The 22,431-nt window shown below is 48.8% G+C and overlaps 5 protein-coding genes across 5 annotated transcripts; 3 read left to right on the top strand and 2 right to left on the bottom strand.

Annotated features, from left to right (window-relative positions):
* Positions 1 to 1,507: 1,507 nt before the first annotated feature.
* BP5553_06523 (uncharacterized protein) lies at positions 1,508 to 3,559 on the bottom strand (the record flags this gene model as incomplete). The annotated part of the gene is made up of 3 exons (XM_032015146.1): positions 1,508 to 2,698; positions 2,746 to 3,024; positions 3,080 to 3,559. 3 exons carry the CDS (start codon positions 3,557 to 3,559, stop codon positions 1,508 to 1,510), a joined length of 1,950 nt encoding a protein of 649 aa, XP_031868567.1.
* Positions 3,560 to 4,807: 1,248 nt separating this feature from the next.
* Positions 4,808 to 6,189, top strand: BP5553_06522 (WD repeat protein-like protein; the record flags this gene model as incomplete). Its single annotated transcript, XM_032015145.1, has 2 exons — positions 4,808 to 5,146; positions 5,200 to 6,189. The coding sequence occupies 2 exons, from the start codon at positions 4,808 to 4,810 to the stop codon at positions 6,187 to 6,189; spliced, it is 1,329 nt and encodes a 442-aa protein (XP_031868566.1).
* A 636-nt stretch (positions 6,190 to 6,825) lies between these two features.
* BP5553_06521 (uncharacterized protein) lies at positions 6,826 to 8,763 on the top strand (the record flags this gene model as incomplete). The annotated part of the gene is made up of 1 exon (XM_032015144.1): positions 6,826 to 8,763. One exon carries the CDS (start codon positions 6,826 to 6,828, stop codon positions 8,761 to 8,763), a length of 1,938 nt encoding a protein of 645 aa, XP_031868565.1.
* Positions 8,764 to 16,164: 7,401 nt separating this feature from the next.
* On the top strand, positions 16,165 to 18,839 carry BP5553_06520 (Uncharacterized protein; the record flags this gene model as incomplete). The annotated part of the gene is made up of 2 exons (XM_032015143.1): positions 16,165 to 17,623; positions 17,671 to 18,839. 2 exons carry the CDS (start codon positions 16,165 to 16,167, stop codon positions 18,837 to 18,839), a joined length of 2,628 nt encoding a protein of 875 aa, XP_031868564.1.
* Positions 18,840 to 19,837: 998 nt separating this feature from the next.
* Positions 19,838 to 21,866, bottom strand: BP5553_06519 (Integral membrane protein; the record flags this gene model as incomplete). The annotated part of the gene is made up of 4 exons (XM_032015142.1): positions 19,838 to 20,625; positions 20,687 to 20,761; positions 20,812 to 21,204; positions 21,254 to 21,866. 4 exons carry the CDS (start codon positions 21,864 to 21,866, stop codon positions 19,838 to 19,840), a joined length of 1,869 nt encoding a protein of 622 aa, XP_031868563.1.
* Positions 21,867 to 22,431: the final 565 nt, after the last annotated feature.

Below are 22,431 nucleotides of genomic sequence, written 5' to 3'. Positions count from 1 at the left end.
CCATAAATTCGACTTCATTATGTAGTCAGACCACTAACAATTTCCGCCAATAGGCAACTTTGGGGCAGAATCAAATTATGTTGGGGTTCAGAATACTTGGTTGAGGTGGGTGACCTGATATTAAATTATGTATGTGCAGTTAGTGCATTTTAACACTTTACCTAATACTAATCCAAGATCAGATTATATTCCACTTATGGCAATTCTTTGCGCTGCGCAGTACTATAAAAACATTGCACCCAGTATGCAGTATAGCTTCCAAACTTTTCATGGTTTGGATATAATCTAGTAGTGGTCCTTCAAACCTGCGACTTTTGTTTTTTCTGACTTCCGAATCCTATCCTTTCTTTCCTGCCGAGCTCTAATACCTTCCTTTGAGTTTTGGGGGAAACTGGTTTGCACAACTATGCGATCTAATATTTGGCAATTTTAAAGATAATATCAACTGGATTCGCTCTCCCGGGGCTGTGGTCGTAGCGATCTATGTACCGGGAAGCGATGTGGATGGGATGGCGATCCTGAATTCCCTGTGGTACAGAATGCGCTGCAAATTCAGTAGCTATCAGTCCGCCCTGTGGCTATTATTAGGTGATGCTGAACTACCAATCCCCTTGGGCGTATTATGCTCTGATTCCTACGAATATTGCGTAGTATGGCGCATTCTTAGGACTCTAATTTGACCTAATTCCACGTGGCTCACTCGATAGAGTTTGGAGCCTAGAGAGCTGATCAAATACCAGATTCGGCCTGCTCCTCGGTGCTATCTACTTCGTAACGAAAATCAACAACCTTGTATATACCACGTGGCGTGCCCCTGACTAACGGAATAAAGGCGGAAGATCCGATCTGTAATTGGAGACCTGGGAACTTCGTAGATAGGGAACATAAATTTGTAAGACTTGGGTTCAAAGCTGCAGGGCTCTCTGTATGTAGAACGTCTGGAATTGCGCATATCGAAAAAGCCACGACTTCATCAAGGTTTGTCTGACGTATCTCGTTACATATGTCAAATACAGTGCTGGAAGAAAAGTAGATGGGATTGGCTCTATCACTCGACCAAATTAGGCGCGGGCGTAGAGGTCGAGGGATATCCAACCTTCCAATGTATCACTACTAGACTGTAACCTCATAGCTGCAAATATTGCATTGCAGCGCGATAAGAGACCATGGAGTAAAACATTCGTTGCTTAGAGGGGATATCATATTGCAATGTGCAGTTACTAATGTGCCATGAAAGATAACTATGCTATTCAAAACATTAAGAGCACTCATAAATAATCTGGGGTATGTGCTGAAACCGAAAATAAATCCATCGTACATAAAAGCATCTCCTGATGATACATAAATCTGTTTTCCTGTGATTCAATAAGTCATGTAAAGCTCCCCAATATACATAAAACGCCCATCTTATGTAGAGATAAAAAATAATCATAATTAACACATCGATGCAGGCCAGTTTCAACAGTCCAAGGGAAACAACCCAGGGAAACAGCAAACGAAAATATGTTCAAGAACGCATTGTTTGTAGTTCGCAATTAGTCACCACCTCGACCAACGCTTGCATAAAGCATTCGTTGGCATGATCCTCAGGTATATCGTCGTTATCATCACCATCATAATCATTATACGATCCTAATCGCATAATCCTTGTCAGCCGATTGATATAATGGCGCAAATGTTCGGCCAAATCCTCAAGCTGACAGGCCGATGTAAGATTGCTGATAAGATCTTCGCGGGTATTGGCGTCGTCTAGGGGAGCGGCAATCCCTAGCTTGCTGGCTGATTTTGAGGGTGTGCTGGTAGATATGGACGAAACAGCACTAGAGCGTATAGTGGAAGCGGGTGGTGAAACCGAGGGATTGGGCGATCGTGACTGAGCAAGAAAAATAAAAGCCAGTATGTGTGTGTAAAGTGCCAATACCATGGCAGTGGTGGCGCTAGGGAAGATCCTATGTAAAGGTGCGAGGTCTAGAGGTGGAGAGCAAGCGTCGTAACTATCGAAGTCACCGAAGCCCTCTGGCAGGTGAGGCGCTACGGGAGTGTTTGTACAAGGAGAGACAGTTGCAAAAGGCGACAATCTGACAGCCGTCCGGCGGTGTTGATTCTGGCTAGACGTGGATTGTATGGATGCGGGGCGGTAGCGAGCATCGACTGTGAGAATTGGATGAAGGTGCGAGCGTAGAGCAGCAACACATGGTGAATAATCACGTAGGAGGCTAGATCGAAGGTCTAAATTTGACTTCCCGAGAATTGATAATATTTCGTTCATCGAATGAGATACGGAGATTAGTGGCTGTCGAGGAACACGTAGGTTTAGCGATTTATGCGACGGTGTAAGCATATCCTCCGGAAAGCGAGACATCTCTGCTTGAGGGACACCTTGACTCGTTTGGTGTGGTGGAGGGGAGAACGGCCAGCTCTCCATCCCATCCTCCTCTATCCTGTGAAGTCTAGGGAAAGGAGTCCCTGGACGATAGTGACCCCGGGTTTCTAAGTCCTCGGCATCGAGGGGTGAACGATGTTCGTCATCGTGAGATTCAGCAAAGCATGTCTCGTCATCATGATGGTCCAAAATCACTGATCCAGTGCTCGTAAGGGACGATGACCTAGGAGGAATTTTAACCAAGCGCCCAGAAGCATGGGCTGCATTCACATCGACGGCAGCCGCTATAGCAGGTGCAGATTCGGCTTCGGAGTCCTAGGCTGGTTAGAGGAGCACTGTAAGATATAGAGTAATAGACTAACAAGATCGCTATCCTCGCTATCCTCGCTATCGCTCATGCTATCCGTTTCACTAAGCCAACTTCGAACATCACGCTGTGGTGGCATGCTTTGCGCCAGAATTTCGGGAAGATGTTCTGATAATCCTGGGTAGGCTGGGGTGCTTAACCATGTCGCTTCGTCTGGGTGGAATTTCTCGCCCAAACATTGGAAAGATAATTCGGAGTCGCGAGTTTTGGCCTCATCTGCCGAGATGGAAATATATTCGGATTTCACAGGATGCTGAGCGCCTCCAAAAATCCCCTTCTTGATATTAGTATCGTGCCATGTTACCAGCAAAGCGCGCGGTTCAACATACCATGGATCCACAACGCAAACTATCAGGTTGCGACATCTCAAATTTCTGGCTCATGCATTCAGCATCCCAGTCTTCATCAGATGATGAAACAGAGTCCGACCAATCCAGCCAGAAACTTGAGGTTGGGTAGTAGACCGGACCAGGAAGAGGTGATCTTGCATCTATATATACCGGAACGTCGCGATAAGACTCTGAAGTGACGTTCAATGGCAGTCGGGGAAACCGATGGGCCTGATTTGTGACGTTTACAATTGCGGAAAAGGGTTTACTTTTGTGACATGAATTTCGAGAGTTCGGAGTTGATCTCTCAAGGGAATTGCGTGCGGGCGGGAATCCAAATTCTGGACTTGAAACTGGTGATAGTTTGAGTGGGAGGAGTGACTTCATGCCAGACACGTGTGTCCTGACTGTAATCGATCTGGGAAACGTCCTCTTAGTTGAGTATGGCCTGCTGATGACATCCTGGTCGGAGCAAAGCATGATTGGCAGTGCTAGAGGGGTCGAAGAAACGCGAGGTTTAAAGTTGTTGTAGGACTGAAGACTGGCAACAGCCGGGCTAGGGCTGCACGATATATGCGGTGACGGCGCTGGACTATTGATACCCAGCATATGCTGTCGCAGAGGGCTTCGTTTGAGATATGATCAAATTGTTTCCGTGATCCCAAAGCAGGACCTTTCATGCGCAGGTCGATAGATAAGGTAAGAAAGGATAACGAAAAGAGAGGTTGGGCCTGTATGGGCCATCCTCATTAGGATATGCTTGACGGGGTCGATCACCCTGTCTTGCCCTTTCCCCTGATACCATTGTGAACACAGGAGGCAGTCCTTGCAGATGTAATGGGCCAAGGCGCCATTATCCACAATGCTGTCTTGCATTCTTCGCGTCGAGGAATTCGAATGAGCGCGAGAAGTCAAAAGCAATTAAGGGCGCGGCACTGGCTGGCCCCGATCGATTGGCGAACGCGATCTAAACCGATGCAAGGGCGATCTTAGGATCATCAGGATTCACACTCAGTGAATCAGGGAGATTCATTCCAAGCCCTAGCCTCAGAAGAAGCCACAAAGAGGGGCAGAGCTGTAATAGAGGCGTTGCCCGTCTGTACGCTTGTACTGTAGACTGCCATGTCATGCTGAATGATCGGCATATTGCATCCAGCTGGCTTGATGTTTTGGACAGAGACATCCTGAGAGTGCTCGTTATCAAGAAGCAAAATGCAGGAACGCGAGGACGAAGTGAAAATACATTGCAATGTTGCTAGTCTAGTATGGGCGTGTTGGGTGTTGCATTGTGGTATAGTTACTTGTACTCGAGTAGCTGGTGTTGTAACTGTGTGGTCCGGGTAGAAATCGGGCTTCGATTGCACGGAGTTTGGTGAAAAAGCAAACACCGACCAGAAATCAAGATGCGTAATATTTTCACCTCGCCTTGTCCTTGTCCATCGCGGCGACACAAGACGAATTGAAGACATCAACCAACGCCAACTCCCCCGGATACACTATTGGCACTTTGGTTTCAGCTCCTCTCGCCCTCCCCGCTTCACCTTGCAAATCTTTTATCCGATCGATATTATTGCCAAGTGAGGCTTCCACTTCCAAATTCGAGCGGCAGCAGAGAAGAAAAAAAAACTCAAGTTATCTCAGCGGCTTACAACGACCATCCTAGGAGACAGGAACGAGGGAAACCGAATCCTACGAGGGTGCTATATTCTCATACTTGGCCCGTTCGCCATGTTGTCGGAGGGCTTCATCACAGCAATTCGCGCCGAGCGCAAATCGGCCAATACAGCCATTGCGAAGGATGTGGGCATATACGTCCATGAGCTCCATCCATCACACGTAGTCAAATCCTCCTTCAAGAAGAGTTCCACTCCGGTAAACGCATTGGCCTGTACCTCTACCCATATATTCGCTGCCCAGGTTGGCAAGGCCGTGGTCCATGTCTACTCCCGGGAACGGGGGAACCAAGAAGCATTGATCTCCTTTCCGGAACGGGTACATAGCTTAGCACTCGTTGGAGAGAACGTCTTGGTGGTCGGGACGGGTGAAGGAAGGATCATACTCTGGGAGGTACGTATTCCAGCTCCAGCCGTGGGTCGAAGTACACACTGACACTTCCACAGGTATGCACCGGCCGCCTAATATCGACTCCTCCTGCACATCTGCAGCTAGTAGCATGCATCGCAGCAACACCATCCCATATAATCACAGGCTCAGAAGACTCCAATATACATGTGTGGTCCGTTCCCCGACTACTATCGTTGGAGTCGACCGAGACACACGAGCCTCTTCGAAGTCTTTCAAACCACCGGGCTGCCATCACGTCCCTTGCCGTAGGCACAAGCACAAGCCCTACAAACATATGTGTTTCGGCGAGCAAGGATAATACCATCATTGTCTGGAACTACCATTCGGGAGATCTCCTTCGGACATTTTTGCTTCCGTCAACGCCACTCTGTCTGGCGCTTGATCCCTGCCACCGGGCAGTATACGCTGGGTTCGAGGATGGGTCGTTGCAGCTCATCGAATTCATACAGCCCCAATCTATCGTGAACCCCCTTTATGATACGAGTTTACAGACGACGCCGGTACAAATCACACTTCCTCCTTGGATAGCGCCATTTGAAGCTAGTGCAACTCTCTGTCTTGGTCTTAGCTATGACGGAACATCTCTGTACTCTGGGCACACGTCTGGCAAGATTGCCCAGTGGGACACAGGCCGACGTGCATTTGCATCTGAGCTCTTGGACTTAAATGCTCCTGTGACTAATCTCCTAATGTTATCGCCATTTGCTCCTAAGCTGATGAGCCGGGCCATTACCGTTGTAAAGCCCAAGCTCGGTGAGACCCAATATACTTTCACTGCGCAATTATGCGGCCGCATGTCGACCGATGAGTTTGATCGGACGATGCAAAGCCAAGGGTTTCCAGAGGACAAGCTCAGTGATGCGATATCCAGATTTTATCAGCCTGTCGCTGCAGCTGCAGCTGCGTCTTCAAGTGGAGATGAAGATCTGCGGAAGCAGAATGAAGAACTTTGGAAAGTTGTGCATGAGCAGCAAGCACTGCAGAAGAAAACGTTAGAAAAATACGCAGGGCTGAAATCCGGCTGATGTTGGATTTGGAGTTGTGGCTGTGGTTTCAGGCCGTGCTTCATCTGAAGGCTACTCTACAGGCCACGCTGAGCCTCGGCGATGCAGTGCTACAAGTACCGAAGCGGGTAAAGTTGACGATCCCTTGGTATGAGATGAAGTATTATGGTTTTATTGGACATTGGCCACGGACGAACACCCCCACCGGTCTTCCTGAACGCATACAACCAACATTTGCGTCTCCAGCTGCCGCATATACGATCTATGATCTGCACAGCCGTGCTTAGCGAAGCTTGGCAATGTATTTGCGAAGGTTGAACTTTAATGCATAGGCGGGTGCTACAGGGCTGCTGTCTATGCCATGATCTGTCAACAGACTGGTGCAAACGCAGCTCGTCTCAAGAAATATCCACCACGCAACTTAATCTAATGTGGATGACACCCGGAGATATCAATGTCAATAGGACATGGACGTAGGTCCCTCTGGCTTCCTATCTCTCCATATTATCTCCGGTGAGTTTCAAAATAAGCGCTTTAAATTATTATTATTTCAAAATTAGAGAGCCTCTTGGCTCAAGCCGTAACAATACATATCAGTGCGGAATCCCATGATTTTGAAATGGCTGCTTCAGTCCACCATTGGGAAGACTGCCCGAGATGCGTGTCAAGGCCATCGTTCAGATATTCGCTGCCCTGGCGGTAGTGGCGTCTTCGTCTCCAATTTCCACTTCAAGCCATGTGGTACATGAACGGCGATCAATGCCTCCGCCCAAATGGTCTAAGGATTCTCGGCTTCATCCGAACTTTGTCTTTCCAATAAGAATAGGACTTTCGCAGCAAAATCTCCACCGCGCCGAGGAGTTTATCAATCGAATTTCGAATCCACTATCAACAGATTATGGCAAACATTGGTCACCACACGAGGTTACTGAGATGTTTGCCCCCAGCAGCGAGGCTACTAATGAAGTGAGAGGATGGCTGTCTGCTTCAGGAGTCGAGCTTAGTAGAGTCAAACTATCTCAGTCGAAGAGTTGGTTGGAGTTCAATGTGACGGCGCAGGAGGCAGAAAGGCTCCTTAGAACCGAGTACCATTTGTACAGCCACGAAACTGGCGATAGACATATTGCTTGCGAAGAATACAGCATACCCTCTCATCTTACCAAGCACATCGATATTATAACGCCTGCCGTGGACTTTGATAAGAGCATTGGAACCCCTCGCCGAATGCAGGAGCGCGATCAACTACCAAATTCGCTACACGCGCTCAACAAACGAGCCGTCGGCCATGCGGTTCTTGGATCTGCGGGTGATACGTCAAATCCCAAGCATGGTCCAGCAATTCTCAATGCCTTGGTGTCGTTGGATAATTGTGATGCTATGGTTACCCCAGCATGCTTGCAGGCACTCTATGGGGCGCCGGTTGGGAGTAAAGCGGCGAACAACAACACTCTAGGAGTCGTAGAGTACACTCCTCAAGCGTTCCTCCAAACAGACTTGGACCTGTGGTTCGAACAATTCTCGCCTCCCCAGGTCGGTCAAGGGCCCATCACGCATCTAATTGATGGAGCTATCGTTCAGACACGGAACCAGAGTTTTGATTTCAACGGCGAGTCGTCTCTAGACCTTCAATATGCTATGGCTTTAGTCTACCCTCAGGCCGTGACGCTCTATCAAGTCGGCGATCTTGTCACTGGAGCCAGCTTCAACAATTTCCTGGATGCAATCGATGGAAGCTACTGCACCTTCCAAGGGGGGGACGCAAGCGACCCAAACGTCGATGGGCAGTACCCAGACCCAGATTGTGGCACTGTTGCTCCGACCAACGTCATCTCGACCAGCTACTCATTCAACGAAGCTGATTTGACTCCAAGATACGAGGAAAGACAATGTCTAGAATATATGAAGCTTGGTTTGCAGGGCGTTTCCATCCTGTACTCCTCTGGCGATTTCGGTGTAGCTGGGAATGGTGATCGGTGCATCAATCCTGCAGATGGGACTTATAATGATGGGAAGGGGGGAATTTTTAACCCTACTTTCCCTGGAACCTGTCCTTGGATCACATCTGTTGGCGCCACCCAAATTGCCAATGGGTCCTCAGTCCGCGACCCTGAAATCGCCTCACAGCGTGTCATTTTCTCTGGCGGTGGGTTTTCGAACGTCTTCCCAATGCCCACGTACCAGGAGAAAGCTCTCTCGACTTATTTCTCCAATAACAAAATTCCATACGGCGCCGATCGCTATAACAACTCGCAGGCCGTCCGTGGATTTCCCGACGTCTCCGCGAATGGCGTGAACTACGTGGTTGCCGTCAATGGGGAGTTCTCACTTGCTTACGGCACCAGTGCCAGCGCACCGACCTTCGCAGCATTTCTGAACATGATCAATGAGGAGCGGATTGCGGTGGGGAAAGGGCCAGTAGGATTCGTCAATCCAGTGCTCTATGCGAATCCCGAAGTTTTGACGGACATTACACTTGGTGGGAATCCGGGATGTGGCACACCTGGGTTTAATAGCACTGTTGGCTGGGATCCAGTGACGGGGCTGGGAACACCTAATTATCCTGCTATGTTGCAGCTTTTTATGGGCTTGCCTTGATCCGAATGCTTTTCATGAAATAGTATATTATTAGACGGGCCTCTACCATATATAAATGTATAGCTTAATTCATATAATGTTCTTCTGTTTGGCCCTTGTTGGTCTCCTGCTGCATATTCTGAACCTCCTATTCAGATGTTGATCTGTATGTGGAGATCGGCCGGTATTTATCGACAACCCACGTCAACGGATCAGATATTGGTCTCTTAGAGGGCTGAGACGTGGACTGGATTATGAGGTGCCTTCTATCATATGTGTACTAGAACGCGGCCATGGCTCAGCTATACAGCAACGCAACTTGACATGACGAACCAGGCACCGACAGCTTCTCATATGTCACTACCACCAGGAAACTTGCTGTCATAGAGCACCAAAATATCTCTTTTAAGTTTAGTTTCATCCAATATTGATGTTCATCCAACTGACTCAACTAGCAATATCTACCTCCCTATCAACCCGGCAGAGAAGCCCCCTCTCATCATGAAACCAGTTAGCTATCGCAGCCGGTATGCTGTTCCAACTCAGAGCTGCGAAACAGCTCCTCGTCCCACTACATCCTGAAACGAGAGGGGACCCCAAACTTTCAAGAGCCCATTCCAGTCGATCGTAGAACATAGAGTTCTGGACAGAGAATGTCATTTCGTTCCTTCTCCCGCGAAATGAGACATACGTTGGAAGTTTGACGTCAATGAAACATTACTACCTGGGGACGAGTTAGTGCCTCACGATATATTACCATTAAATACGACGAACTAGCAGATTGAGGCTTCTATTTTTGCTATGAACAGCTCGAATAACTCCCAGGGACAGCGACGGTCAGTTATGATTGTTTAACGAGACACTCCCTCAGGGCAAAGCTCCTATCATCTACAGCTCATACCCAGGCTTCGCGCTTCGCGTTTCCGCACCGCAGGAATGTGCTGGCTGGAATCCCAACAACCAAGTCGCGGTGCACATTCCAAGAGGTGGTGCTGACAGGCGAGCAATACACAATGAAACATGTAGACGAGAATCCACATTTCTATGATCATCCGATTTGGGGGGGTTGGATATTGATCGAGGAGTTTCCTGTTTCCGATGATATCCCTCCAAGCCTCATTGTTTCAAGGTCAAGTTTTTAAGCCGTTTATGCTGTATTTGATTCGGATAAGAGAGCTACTTCGCGTAAGTCTAGTTACTTTACTCCTCCCTTCTTACTCTTTCAAATTTGCCTTTAGACCCTCTGAAATACAATATAATTGCTAATATAATTAACATAGTTGGTAAATCTAAAGAATGAGTCCATTTAAGGGATAGGGGGAGACCATAAAAATGCTAGCCATGCTATTATATTGATCACCTCCTCCCTTCGCCGACAAAAATCGACTTCTTGTTTCTCCACGGCTCTGGATTCGACAATATAGTTTTAATTATATCCCCAAATCAAAAAGGCATTTTGTCATTGGCACAGTTCAATTCGGTTACTTTATATTTCCTCTCTAAAGTCGGAGAAACTGACCGTCCCCTTTTATTACCCTCTGGATCAAGCTTAATAAAAGAGTTATCATAATAGAGTTTGATAGATATTACTACTTTATTCTAGTGTATATAGAAGGGCTGTCCTCTCTAATCTCAAAATCCGTGACAACTTGGCCTTGACACAGATGGTATTTCAAAAACCATTCAACCCCAAATAGAAGTCCGAGGGGTTAGTGATTAGATGATCCAATGATATAGTGGCCTAATACTTCCATATCCTTCACACCGAAGATATCTCGAACTTGACATTCTTGATATTTTATGGGGTTAGCGGATTTAAATTTCTTTTTGGCTTTTTACTGACGGGCAGTTCATGCCCTTCGTATGGACGTGGAATGCACAGCGATGAAGCATTCTTGGGTCCCGAGGACGATCATTTCTTAGCAACTCTATAAGATGCCGCGAGAAATCCTCATGATTCGTTAACAGAGGCAGAAATTCGGATGGCGACCAACGCATATCAGAGCTGTTCGGTGACTGAGAAAGTTGATCAAGGACAAACCTAATCGACAAGGCGGCATACTGTCGAAGTCGTGACTCCCCAAATATCTGGGCGTAGGCGTTGACGGTAAATTTGGGTGATGTTAGCTGCTTCATCCTGCAGTGGTGCTCGATCAGGGCATCCATTATCTGATTCATGATGCGGAAGAGGCACAACATTTCAGCCAGGGCGTACAGTTCCACCGGGTCCCATGCCAGCTTGACCGACTTATCGGCACCTGTAGGGGCTGATAGACGTCTGATCTGGTCATGATACACCACCATGTCGAGAAGGGAACTGAAGGCACCGGCGTTGTCCTCGGGCAGTTAGCTTCATTCTCACAGCTCTCTTTGAAGCCGCCATTGAACATCTTCTCAAATTATGGTATTTTAGCGCAGAGAAGAGTCTTATGGACCCGAAAGAGGACTTCCTCAGGGCCTACATAGATATCGACTATTTGGGTGCCCAGTTTACTAGGTGAAATTAGTGAAGTTCGCTATGGTTAGAAAGCTATATGATGCTGGCGTACAGAAGGAAACCCGCCCTGGGGTATCGTCTAAGGACTGCTGCACCGTTGGAGCAGGCGAAATAGGTTGAAGATCTAGAGCCATAGTAGTAGTTTGGGCAGGGAAGCTGTAGTTTGATGGAGGTATAGCGAACGTATACGGAAAGCCTTTTAAGATGAGTCGCGAAGCTGCAGTTGGGTACTAGTTCAATTTTGCAAAACAAGAAATATGGGGCTAGGGCTTTGACTCCCCCAACTGCCAAGCACTTGAATGTGTTTTTGATGGTTTGTAGGTATCGCGGCCTTTGATATGAAGACGACAGGCGAAGAGATATGAACTTCTCTCTTTGCTGTTCAGGAGGGAAGTGTTAATAGCTGACAGGGGTAAAAGTGCCAGGACTCAAGTGACGGATTAAATCGGCGATGGTGGTCGAGGCTGTCTGGTGAGCAAGCCTTAGCAAACTTTTAGAAAATGCATTAAGAAATATAGATCCCCTCTCTTCACCCCTTATAGTCGTAGTATTTGCAAGTATAAAGGGTCACTATTCGTCACCTTATCTTAGTCCTCTCAAAGAGGAGGTTGTCCCAAGAGCTGTAACAACAGATCGTAGCTTCTGATTTTAGATAGTCCTCTCTTTAAAAATCGAGTACACGTTTCTGTTTCTAGCAAGCTGGCCGAACTTGCAGTTGGCCGCAAACGCGATGGTTGTTCAGCGTTTTTTGAACGGCAAATTCGACAGCATGATAAAATTAGTATCTTGGAGGCAGGGAATCTTCGTCGATGAAACGACGACCGGCTATAAATCCATGATTCTAGTAAAATTGCGGCGGAGGGGACCCAAGCATAAAATCAAAAGGAACTCAATGCAATCTTGTTCCAATGCCATAGGACAATAGTCATATTGCTTGATTTCAGGAGCCTGGTTTTCGAAAAAGAATCTCGGGACATTGCCAGCGAACTCCGCGAATACCACAATGGTCCATGAGGTGATATTAATCGCCAAACTCGTAAGAATATCCATTGTACAACGTAGCTTTCAAGTACTACGGCTGCATCGTGGTAGTACGTACTTCGTACCCCATGCCACTTCACGATACATAGCTAATGTACCTTACGGAGTATGAATCCGACACACTGTGCCACCCATGTGCTGCCGGTACATCTCGCGCCGTCCCTTACCTGATCTAGGAATAGAATCCATTCGCCTGCGGGTAATTTAAGAATCCTGATCGCCAGGAGATAATCGCATTCAGTTCGTACTCCGTAGGCCTCAGGAATTTTAATTTGGAAAAAATTGGCTGACTGGACTAAATAACCTAGATGCCCGTGAGACGATGTAAGGCTACAGTAGCAGTAAGAAGAATGAAATATATTATTAGGAGAGGTGATACCATAAGATCGGCGACGTCAATTCTTCCGAGTATTTACAATACTGTACTCCGCACGTACTTGTACACCGTTATGTCGCTACCTAGTTTAATTAATGGGCTGATGTGAGTTGATTTAGACAATGTCGGGACAGCCGGAACGAGTGCTAGCACGGAGCGAGTAGAATCTAGTGGACATAATACTTCGTAGATTGTTCTCCGTATGCTGAACCACGTTTGGGGATGTTTTAGGAGCACTTAGAGCCTTTCAGTTTTGATAATGACGAGTTGCAAAGTGGAGCTCAAGGGTCGAAAGTCGAGAGCATCCGAGATGAATGCTGACGGAGATGGGGCGGATTAGGCATACGAACGTTTAGAAGACAGCTAGAAGACCGCTAGAAGCCCGCCCTGGATGATTCTGTGCCGTTGTACGAGGAGCAAGAACTATCATAGACTGCCCCGCAACGATTGTCTCTTGCGAAGTAAAAGAGGCGATATAATATCACCCAAGGACTAGAAATAGGGAGATATAAACACGTATTAATAACGGAGGACAAGATAATTTGTTTTGACAGGTGTCAAAGACGGTGTGAGTACTCCGCATCTAGAGCACAATTGCTCTTGGACTTTGTGCCGTTCATTATTTGTTTTCTTCGTCCGAATTTCGTTGGTTGAATCTGATTCGTACGCCGTGACCTCCTCAGGGGCCCCCCTAACCCCTAATCCACCCCGACTCAAGCTGAAACGTTAGCCACCCGGGCCGCCCATGATAAGCGTTAGCGCACATAGGCTGACGAACGTCTGGTCTTTTTTCCTATTCTCGTTCGTCATACGATGCTCCTGAGTATCCATACAGCGACGAGCCGTGGGTGGGCGTGTATGAGTCGTCAGTTCGAGAGTTGTGCGAAGTACAAACAAGAATAATCCAATAATAATACCTCCACTATTAACCCCTAAATAAAACAGGTACGGTGCTCGCACCCCCGTACTTGTCCCAACTGCTCGGGCTTTGTACTCATGGTTTCGGAGGAGCTACACGCTAGGTGGGTGGTGGCTGTAGTGGCTCGAGCCCTCGTCTCTCTTCAATAGCAGTGGGGAGTTAACGGAGCCTCTCCAAACGAGAAATAGAAAGGCTTGGTACAGTACCTTATCGATCCAGAGAAGCCGAATGTTTGAGGGTTCAGAGACTAGCTCCCCGACATGTAGAGGCTGGAGGAGATCATTAATGATGAACAGTTGTTGGTCTCCTGCTCCATCAGCACCACCCTGTTGCAACGTACCCACCGCATTTGCAGCCTCTCCCGAGTTCTGAGTATATGGTCGTTGGGTGGCCTCGATCGGGGAATCGTTATTTTAGGACCTTGGGCCTTGGGCCCTTAGGGCGCGGGCCCACCAAGCCGTCCGCCATATGCCACTACTGTGAGCCATCTGGACTTTGGCCTCTAGTCCCCGAGGTGTGTCCGCCATTTTGTACACCGTTGTGGCCGGATCGTGGCCTCGAATGTAGTGTCGAGGAATGAACTGCCAGATACCGGAAGGATACGAGACAGGAGAGAGTACAGAGGTCCTGGTATCTTCGTATTATTCAAGCTCGGAGAGAAGCACGAAGTACACCCAGGTACTACGCACGTAGTACGAGTAATTCCACTGGCCACAGTCCAGTGAGCACCCACCCACGGCCATCATACCCTCGTCCCCGTTCGCCACGAACCCTAGCAGCGACGAGGCAAAAGTCGCAAGGCACCTAGGATCGCGAGTCCGAGTGTCCCACAGTATGGAGTATCGAGATTTCAGCAGGACTCCTGCGCCGTAAGCCAATCACCGCCACGATCCGCTCATTTCCCTGCCCTGATCGCAGTACCTGGTGCGGGTGACCGCCTGAGGAGAATCCTACCAGTGCAGCTTGAAGGCCGTTATGTTTTTGCGGATCTCGACGAGAGCTTCGTTCTCTTCCTTTCCAGTACCGCATCGCAGGTTGTGTGCATTGTAGAAAGCACTCCTAGCAGGACGCTGACGACGACAACCAACCGCCCTCCTCCACGGCTCCGGATTACCATTCCTTTCCGCTCTTCACGCAGTTGTGTCGCCGCTTGATCGCCGCTTGATCTTCACCCCAGAGCTCGAGGCTCCTTTTCTACGTGACCCGCATACGACAGGTGATCGTGGCCCTGAGCGCACTGAAACATCCTCATTGACCAACTCTCGGTTTCTCTCGCTGGGTTCTTTCTATAGAGCAGACAGATCATTCTAGTCTCCGGGACGGTTTTCAATTCTCGAGCGGCTTCGACAGCTTCTGTTCCCCATCCATTCATTGATTTCGGCTTTCGTGGCAGTGTGCAGGCAAACGCATCGATACAACAGGCTCGCATCTTGTTGCTCGACTCTCGGGACGACGACCCAGTAAACCCGTCATTTTGGATCAGCAAAAGAAAACGGCTAGGCCGTTACACACCATCCGATCCGTGGGCTTTGCGTGGGTTTGATTCTTTGTCGGGACTTTGTTACGCAGTTCTTGGTGGGGAGAAACAGTTGGACGTCTCGTCGCATGAAAGATTTCCAAGCCAGACAGGCTTGCGAAACACCAAATGTTCGTAGTTGATTTCACAACGTCCGACATCTTGCCCTTTTCGTTTGCACCACCAACCCACGGGCTCTGACCCGACGGGCTGTGTTATCATGAATTAGCAATGTTACAGAAGACAGGGACAGCTCATTCGATCCAAGTCTGCTGGTGTTTGCTGCGTTTAGTTCTGGTCCAGTGGCCAGGGCCAGCCTGGGCATAGGGGAATATCGGCCAATCCAATCCCAATTCCTTCCCCTGGATTTATGTTCCTTTTGAAGGCTTCAAACGACCATTCTATTCCAATTGCCCCCACTCAGCGGCTTGCCGTTTTGGACTGCACGGGGTTTCGAATCAGCTGGCTTCCGACTCCATCACCCCCATCCCGCCTATGGGAGAGCCCTCGGACGCCATCTCTGCTTTTGATTCTGTATTTTGATTTTCGTGCTAGTTACATCATTGAGGTGGTTGTCGTTGCTAACGTGCTCTGGCAGTTCGTTCGGCTTGAGCATTCGGACGAGTGAGCATATTCGACTTGGGACGCAACGGACCACGATATGCGAGACCGAGTTCATTATTCTTCAATTTTGCCGCTACAGACTTGAAATCTTTGTCTATTCATTCCATCTGGATCCTAGCGATCTACCACGCTCTTTAACCTAGCTACGATTTTCACATTCGAGTTTGACCACTTCGATATTTACTTGTATATACCGCCTCTCACCCACTGAAACGACGCGCCTGGTTCTGTTTGTTTGTCGAGATTACAGGGTGATCCGGTTCATTTCCTACGATTCGACGGCTGGTGTAGAGCACAATTACCTGGCGGTCACGGCTTCATGCATATGCAAACGCGATTACGATATAGGTTCTCACGAGTTGGATTGGCTTCGAATATCGCGGGCTCAAATTTCTTTTATCTCCCCTTGGTGATAGTTTCCCATCACGGCTCGGTTTAAGGTCGCATAGATGAATCAACAATGGGAACCACAAGCCAGACCAACTGGCGGCGGATCGGTCAGGAGGGCGAGAGAACGGATGGAAGCAGGTTTACCTCCAGATATGCCACCGCCTCCACGACCAGCTTATTCACCCCCTCGATCTATGCCTAGTCAACCAGCAAATCGCTCGCGACCACCCATGCCACCGGCACTGGCAACTTCGCGGAATGGGCAAAGCCCAATTGGGGTTGCAATATCACGACCGACTCCAGCACCTCAATGGCCTTTATCGGGGACGGTCGAGGGACCAGACTCACAGAGTGGCCCACAATACCAACCACCTCAGGGGCGTGGAGTAGCTCCTCAACGACCACCACGGCCCAGTCGGGTACCATCGATATTGGACTCCTCAAAAATACAAGATCACACCCCTTCTTTTCAATACAGGCCACAACAGAACGCCCCCGATCAGAACCAATGGAGAGGCACCGTCCCTGAAGATGAGGAGATGATGTCGCCTACGATACTGTCACCAGTTACGCCATCATCTAGGCCTTCTACTGTATCATCAGTTGGAACGATACCAGACTTCCCAGTTCCAATACTCGCGCCGCCACGGAGGAGTGTTCATCTAGGTCCACCACCAAGTGCAAGAAGAGGAGCTTCTTCATACTACTCGCAAGCATCATATGTGTCACCTATCCCCGAAGAAAGTCCCCGGATGCAAACTTCACATGGATCATATGCCTCAAGTGCGGCTATTCCGTCGAGTTGGGGTTCGGATTATGGTGATGACGAGAACCCTGATCGCCATTTTGAGCACGATGAGATAGAGGAAGGCCGTGAATCGAGGGAATCAAATGGTGATGATAGCGATGATCGAGGATTAATCCGGAGCGCAAGTCTTGGGAAACGGGCAAAACCATCAATGGTTATAACGAGAGGGGCAGATAAGGCAGATTCAGCAAGGCCCTCTCCGAGGCCACAACAAACCCCGAAAACGGACCAGATGGCTTCTGCGTCAACGGCTTCAGGAAAGGGGGGGGCTACCAATTCGGCTCTTTCAAGCGGTACGGGTTGGATTGACACATCGACCTCGTCTTCGGAAAACACCATCCCTACACTTGCGAAAGCGGCCATCACGGATTCGCCCAATTCGAAATCCTCAGACCAGTCAGACCCGAGAGCGCGTGAAATGTTGGCCGCCTACAACGCTGCTAGCACGTTACAACCGCGAGGACCTACCCCGACAAGAACTCCCAGCCCGGGGCCCTTTACTAGGTTGTCGGCCATTAGGAGGCCACCTCGACTTGATATGGATGCCGTGCGAGATGCCGAAGCTCGGGGCAGCTTGACCAGTTTGCCTGACTTGATTCGGCGAGCAACTAGGTTAGCAGCAATGATGGATCGCGGCAAGAGGCCAGGGAGTCGACTGAACGATTTGAACGATTTCCCTATGGTCGGCAGCGACGATAAGGGGTATTCTCGTATGTGTTTCCCTCGATTTATTTTAGAATGTAACTAATAAGTACAGTAACACCTGACGAGAAACACCGGTCCGGACTCTCTGGCATGCTTGCTGCGTTTCCACCACCGGGTGCCGCTACACCCCGAGAGGGTACACCCCGTCCCACATCAACCTGGCCTTCAGGTTATGATGCTCGCGATCCCGACGGGCAAAGGCCCCCCAGGAAGAGACGCTGCTGCGGACTGCCATGTTGGGGTGCTATCCTGGTCATATTAGTACTGTTAATTATAATCGCCGCAGCAGTTGTAGTTCCTGTGGAACTGCTTGTCATAAACAAACCAAATTCGAAAGCACCATTGTCAGCTCTGCAGCAATGCCAAGCAGATACAGCAACAGCATGCCAAAACGGCGGTGCATCATTGATAGTCACCGGATCCTGCGCCTGTATATGTACCAACGGTTTCACCGGTTCTACTTGTACCAGCAGCGGCGCCACAGGTTGCACGACCACCTCTCTACCTGGATCGGAATTTACAGATGTTACGCTTGGCGAATCGCTTCCCCGCCTCATTACAGCTGCCGAATCTAATTTCTCTATTCCTCTATCATCCAACATCCTCCTTGCCCGTCTTAGTTCTGCAAACCTTTCATGCTCATCAGAAAACGCCCTGGTAACGTTTGAGGGCCGATCTCAACGGATTGGAAATGCGAACGATATCGTTACCCTCACGTTGTCTCCATCGCCGTCTATGCCTTCCGCAACTTCCGCAACTTCTGCATCCTCCCAACCCCACCATCGAAAGCAATTCAAGTACCCCGACGCAGTAACAAGCACCAAGTCAATTGCACCTTCAACGACAAGCGGTATTCTCGTAGATCCCTATCTTCCATCGAGCACGGCGGCGGCGCCATCAACTGTGACCTCCGCTTCTCCTACCGCCACCTTCCGCATCACGGAGGAAGCCCTTGATTTCGCCCGAATAGCCGTGCTGTTTGTGCTACAGGAAGAGCAACTCGACCATGCTGTAAATGCACAATCGGCACTTCAAAAATTCTTCGATCTCCAAAGTTATACCAACTTGGCTGCGATGAATATCAGTCTTGGAAACGGGAACACAGTCAACCTCCTTGGTTTCACCATAGATCTTGGGAGCGGGCTTGTGGGCAATCAAAGCACGTCGAAAACCAGCGGATCTATGAAAAGCAGGAAGCGAAATCTATGGGCCACGCTATAACCCCACCATCCGTGATCCATCTACTCTATTATCTACCCAGCCATCAGTCAAAACCACCGACTGTATATATTTCTTTTTCGATTCCCCATATTCATCTATATTTTCTACGTTTCATCATAAAGGGCCCAGGAGTGGCGGCGTTCTGTGTCCGTGTTATGTTACAGTCCTCCACGGCGGCTGGTATATACATGTAGTAATGCTCCGTGAGCATTTGCACTCTTTTGGTACCCCCCTTTTGTTTTAGTTGCATGCTGTATGTGCGACTCCGTGAGTGCAAAGGAGGTGGGATGGAGGAGGAGGCCTGGGGAAGTTATGTCATGTACAATAGCTGAAGAAGCGAACGTGCTCTTGCGAGAGAGCAGGGGATAATCCCGATTATAGTGTGCGCTGTTGAGATGGTGGACGTATTATAGTCGATCTTAAAGACACATTAGTACTATACCATAATGGACCACACTTTTAAAGTAATTGACTTTTGATTTTTATATCGCCTGTGTGATTCATCGAGCTGGTAGGGGTCAAACTTCACAGGTGTAGAGCGGTCCTACTGATGATATTTTAGCTAGAGGGTGGTTTCACTGACACATCGACGACCATTCGCCCACTCGTCATCAGAGCACACCCAAGATCTACAACCGTAATAGGTGATTTACCGCGAGGATAGCAGAATTGGCGCCAGTGACGCGATCCCCGAGCCAATACCAGACATTATCGTCCCCACCCCCCCAGAATGTCCAGGGTATTTAACATATATCCGCTCTGGCAAACAGCGGTTCGGGAACAAGAGTTCGTGAAACTGGCCAAGGAAGAGCGAGGCCATAAGTGGAATACTGATAGCGAAATTCAAGGTGATTCAAGGCGATTACAAGACTATAAGGGGAAGGTTCTAGAGACCAATACAGCGACTCGTAGAGCATTTGTTGGAACATGACTTCGAGTAGAAAACAACAGTCTACTGGTTGCTAGAGCAATCTACAATAACAAATATCAAATTGGTATTATCCAGAACGCCCCAGCCCAGGATCCGTAGTCCTAATTTCCGGCGTGGTATCCAACATTAACTGCGAAGCAGAATTCATCTCCGTGCTAGTCGCAGGTTCCAAGGTTCTATCACTATCCGTCTTGTAGACATCCTTCTCCCTCTGTTTCTCTACCTTTTTCATGGCTTCCATGGTCAGCTCCTGTCTGCGCATCTTCTCCAGCACATCCTTCTTTCTCGTCTTATGATCTCCTACGGAGATTAGGACACCGGCGGTGATATTTACTGTTATCGAACAGCATAGAATGACTGTTGTGAGCGCAAATGGCCGCACGTGGTAACTGATGGCCCATGTGCAAGTTCCCAGCGCGATCTGTAAGAGAGAATGGCAATCAAGTAACACCACTATCGCGACCAGCAGCCGAAGTGGGAAGGCAAAATGTGTACTTGTCTCGTGCGGCTTGTAGAAACTGTGCGACTTTGCGAATTTCTCTTGATGATGCGCGAGCTTCTTCTGCTGCTGCGGATTCAGCACGCTGACTTCTTGGTAATTGCCATCCTTGGAACCTAATTCGATGTCGTCTGGTTGGACAGATGGCAGATCGTTTCGGTCTGGGAGCTTAGGGAGGGCTTTCTCGCGTCGCAAGCGCCACGTTAGGTGGTGGTAGTGGGCAATGAAGCACATGTGGTAGGTATCAACCGCCCTGAAAGGGGCCAATCCGTCACCCATGATGGCGAAGAGGGCAACGAGGACGTTGTCAATTACATTGATAACGTAGTCTTTTTTGCCACCAACGTTGATCCAGCCTAATTTGAAGATTTGTTGGTTCCTGGTTTCCGGCTATGGTTTCGAAGGTGTGAGACTTACCGATCAAGAACAGGACCCAGGCAAGTCCAAAGAGCGTTATTAAAGTCGCATAGAGGGTGATGAAGAACCCAAGAGCTAGCACACAATTAGAATTGCCATTGCACCATATTGTCGAGAATACTCACGCTTTGAAACGTACTGCTTGAACCCCTTCATACTCCGTTTGAACTTAGATCTCCTCGAGTGTAGCATATGCCTCACATGATCATTTAACTCTAGCTTCTCCTCCTCCGTCCACCCTGGGAGCGAAACACCATGTGGCAACACAGCATAATATCTATCATTAACATTCGATGATATAGTATCAAGTGTCCCGGCAGTGTAGGTCTGATCTAACATCGACGGTCGCTCCTGCGGCGGCTCCTCAGTGCGTTTGGCTTTACCTGGCACCTCATCCGTTTCCGATGGCCGACGGGTGAGATTGTATGTAGGCCGCCGATTGAGAAGGCCGCCCAAATCTGGGACGAACAGCGAGTTTTGGACATTGGTCAAGGTGGATAACGTTGCGACTTCCGGGTCTGCAACAAGAGAAGTTAGCAGAGGAAGAAAGTTGTTAGGCATGGAAACTCCACATGCCAACAGTGTCTAGGAAATCCACCAGTCCGTCCTCGTAACCATCTAGTATTGCCCTGCTTGGCCTTGAATTTCCGCTCCCAATGTTCGTTCTCGCCCGCAACCTGCCAAATGCTGAAGTCGGAGTGTCATTATGAGCTGTCGGGACATTTTCCAAGGTCGGAATCGGAAGCGCCTGGCGCGGTGAACCTATGGTTGGAGAGGTAGTCTCTTCGGCAACGTCTGGCATATGACCCAGCTTTGTAGAGATTCGTGAAGTAGTTGTCGCTGCATCGTAGCAACTTGGATTCAACCCGATGGGCTGGGGCGCTGAATGGCTGCGACGGCGTCCGCTGGCCTCCACGACAGGACGAATTCTGTCGCCATCCTCCGCTGTGTCTGGTTGGGGAGCTTGAGTATTTGATTGAGTAGGTGGCTGGGTATTTGAAGGTATCACTTGGAGTGAAGGCAACCTGCGAATTCCAATGCTTGGTCGCCTGGTATAACCTCCACCATCGCCAGGGGTGCGGCTACCCTGCGATATCGAATCCAGTCGCGGACCGGTTTCAGGCCCGTGGGATGAAGATGTCGGTGTTGCATCGGGGATTGAGCGACGATCGTCCTGCATTATCTGCCAGCGGCAAAGCAGGAGAACCCCGAAGGAGACGCGAGCAAAGATAAGAAAAATTAAAGGATTAAAGGATTAAAGACAGGAAGTGAGAAAGGGAATGATAAATGGGATATTACTAAACGCAGTATTGCACGCACCAGTGGCGCTTGTTCCTGTACGGCTGCGTCATAGGACGGGTTTAATCAGCATAAATATCAGTCCAAACCCCGCAAAGAAACGTGGATAAATAAGCATCCGTAGCGGCTGACGATATTATATAACTCGTTTTTTTTCTTCCAAATAATTCAAATAAGACCCTGCTATACTCTTTTTCAAGTCGTGGATTTTACACAAGATCGGAAACATGATTCCGGATCTTTAGTAATCTATTAGTTAAGGTTGACAACGGAGCCACACTTGCCACTAGGTTATCGGGTTTGTAAGGAATGTCACATTTTAATAAGGGTATGTATGATATACTTTGACAGCGTTAATAAGCATTGTACAGCGGGACTACGGGATTGGTGGCAGCATCTCTGAACGTTAGATAGGTGCAGTACGTTATACCTCGTGGGAGCTCCTA

Source organism: Venustampulla echinocandica (assembly GCF_003357145.1).
Source record: "Venustampulla echinocandica strain BP 5553 chromosome Unknown scaffold_4, whole genome shotgun sequence".
NCBI lineage: Eukaryota > Fungi > Ascomycota > Leotiomycetes > Helotiales > Pleuroascaceae > Venustampulla > Venustampulla echinocandica.
Note: the sequence above shows the minus strand (reverse complement) of the source record. Positions and strands in the feature narration are given on the sequence as shown.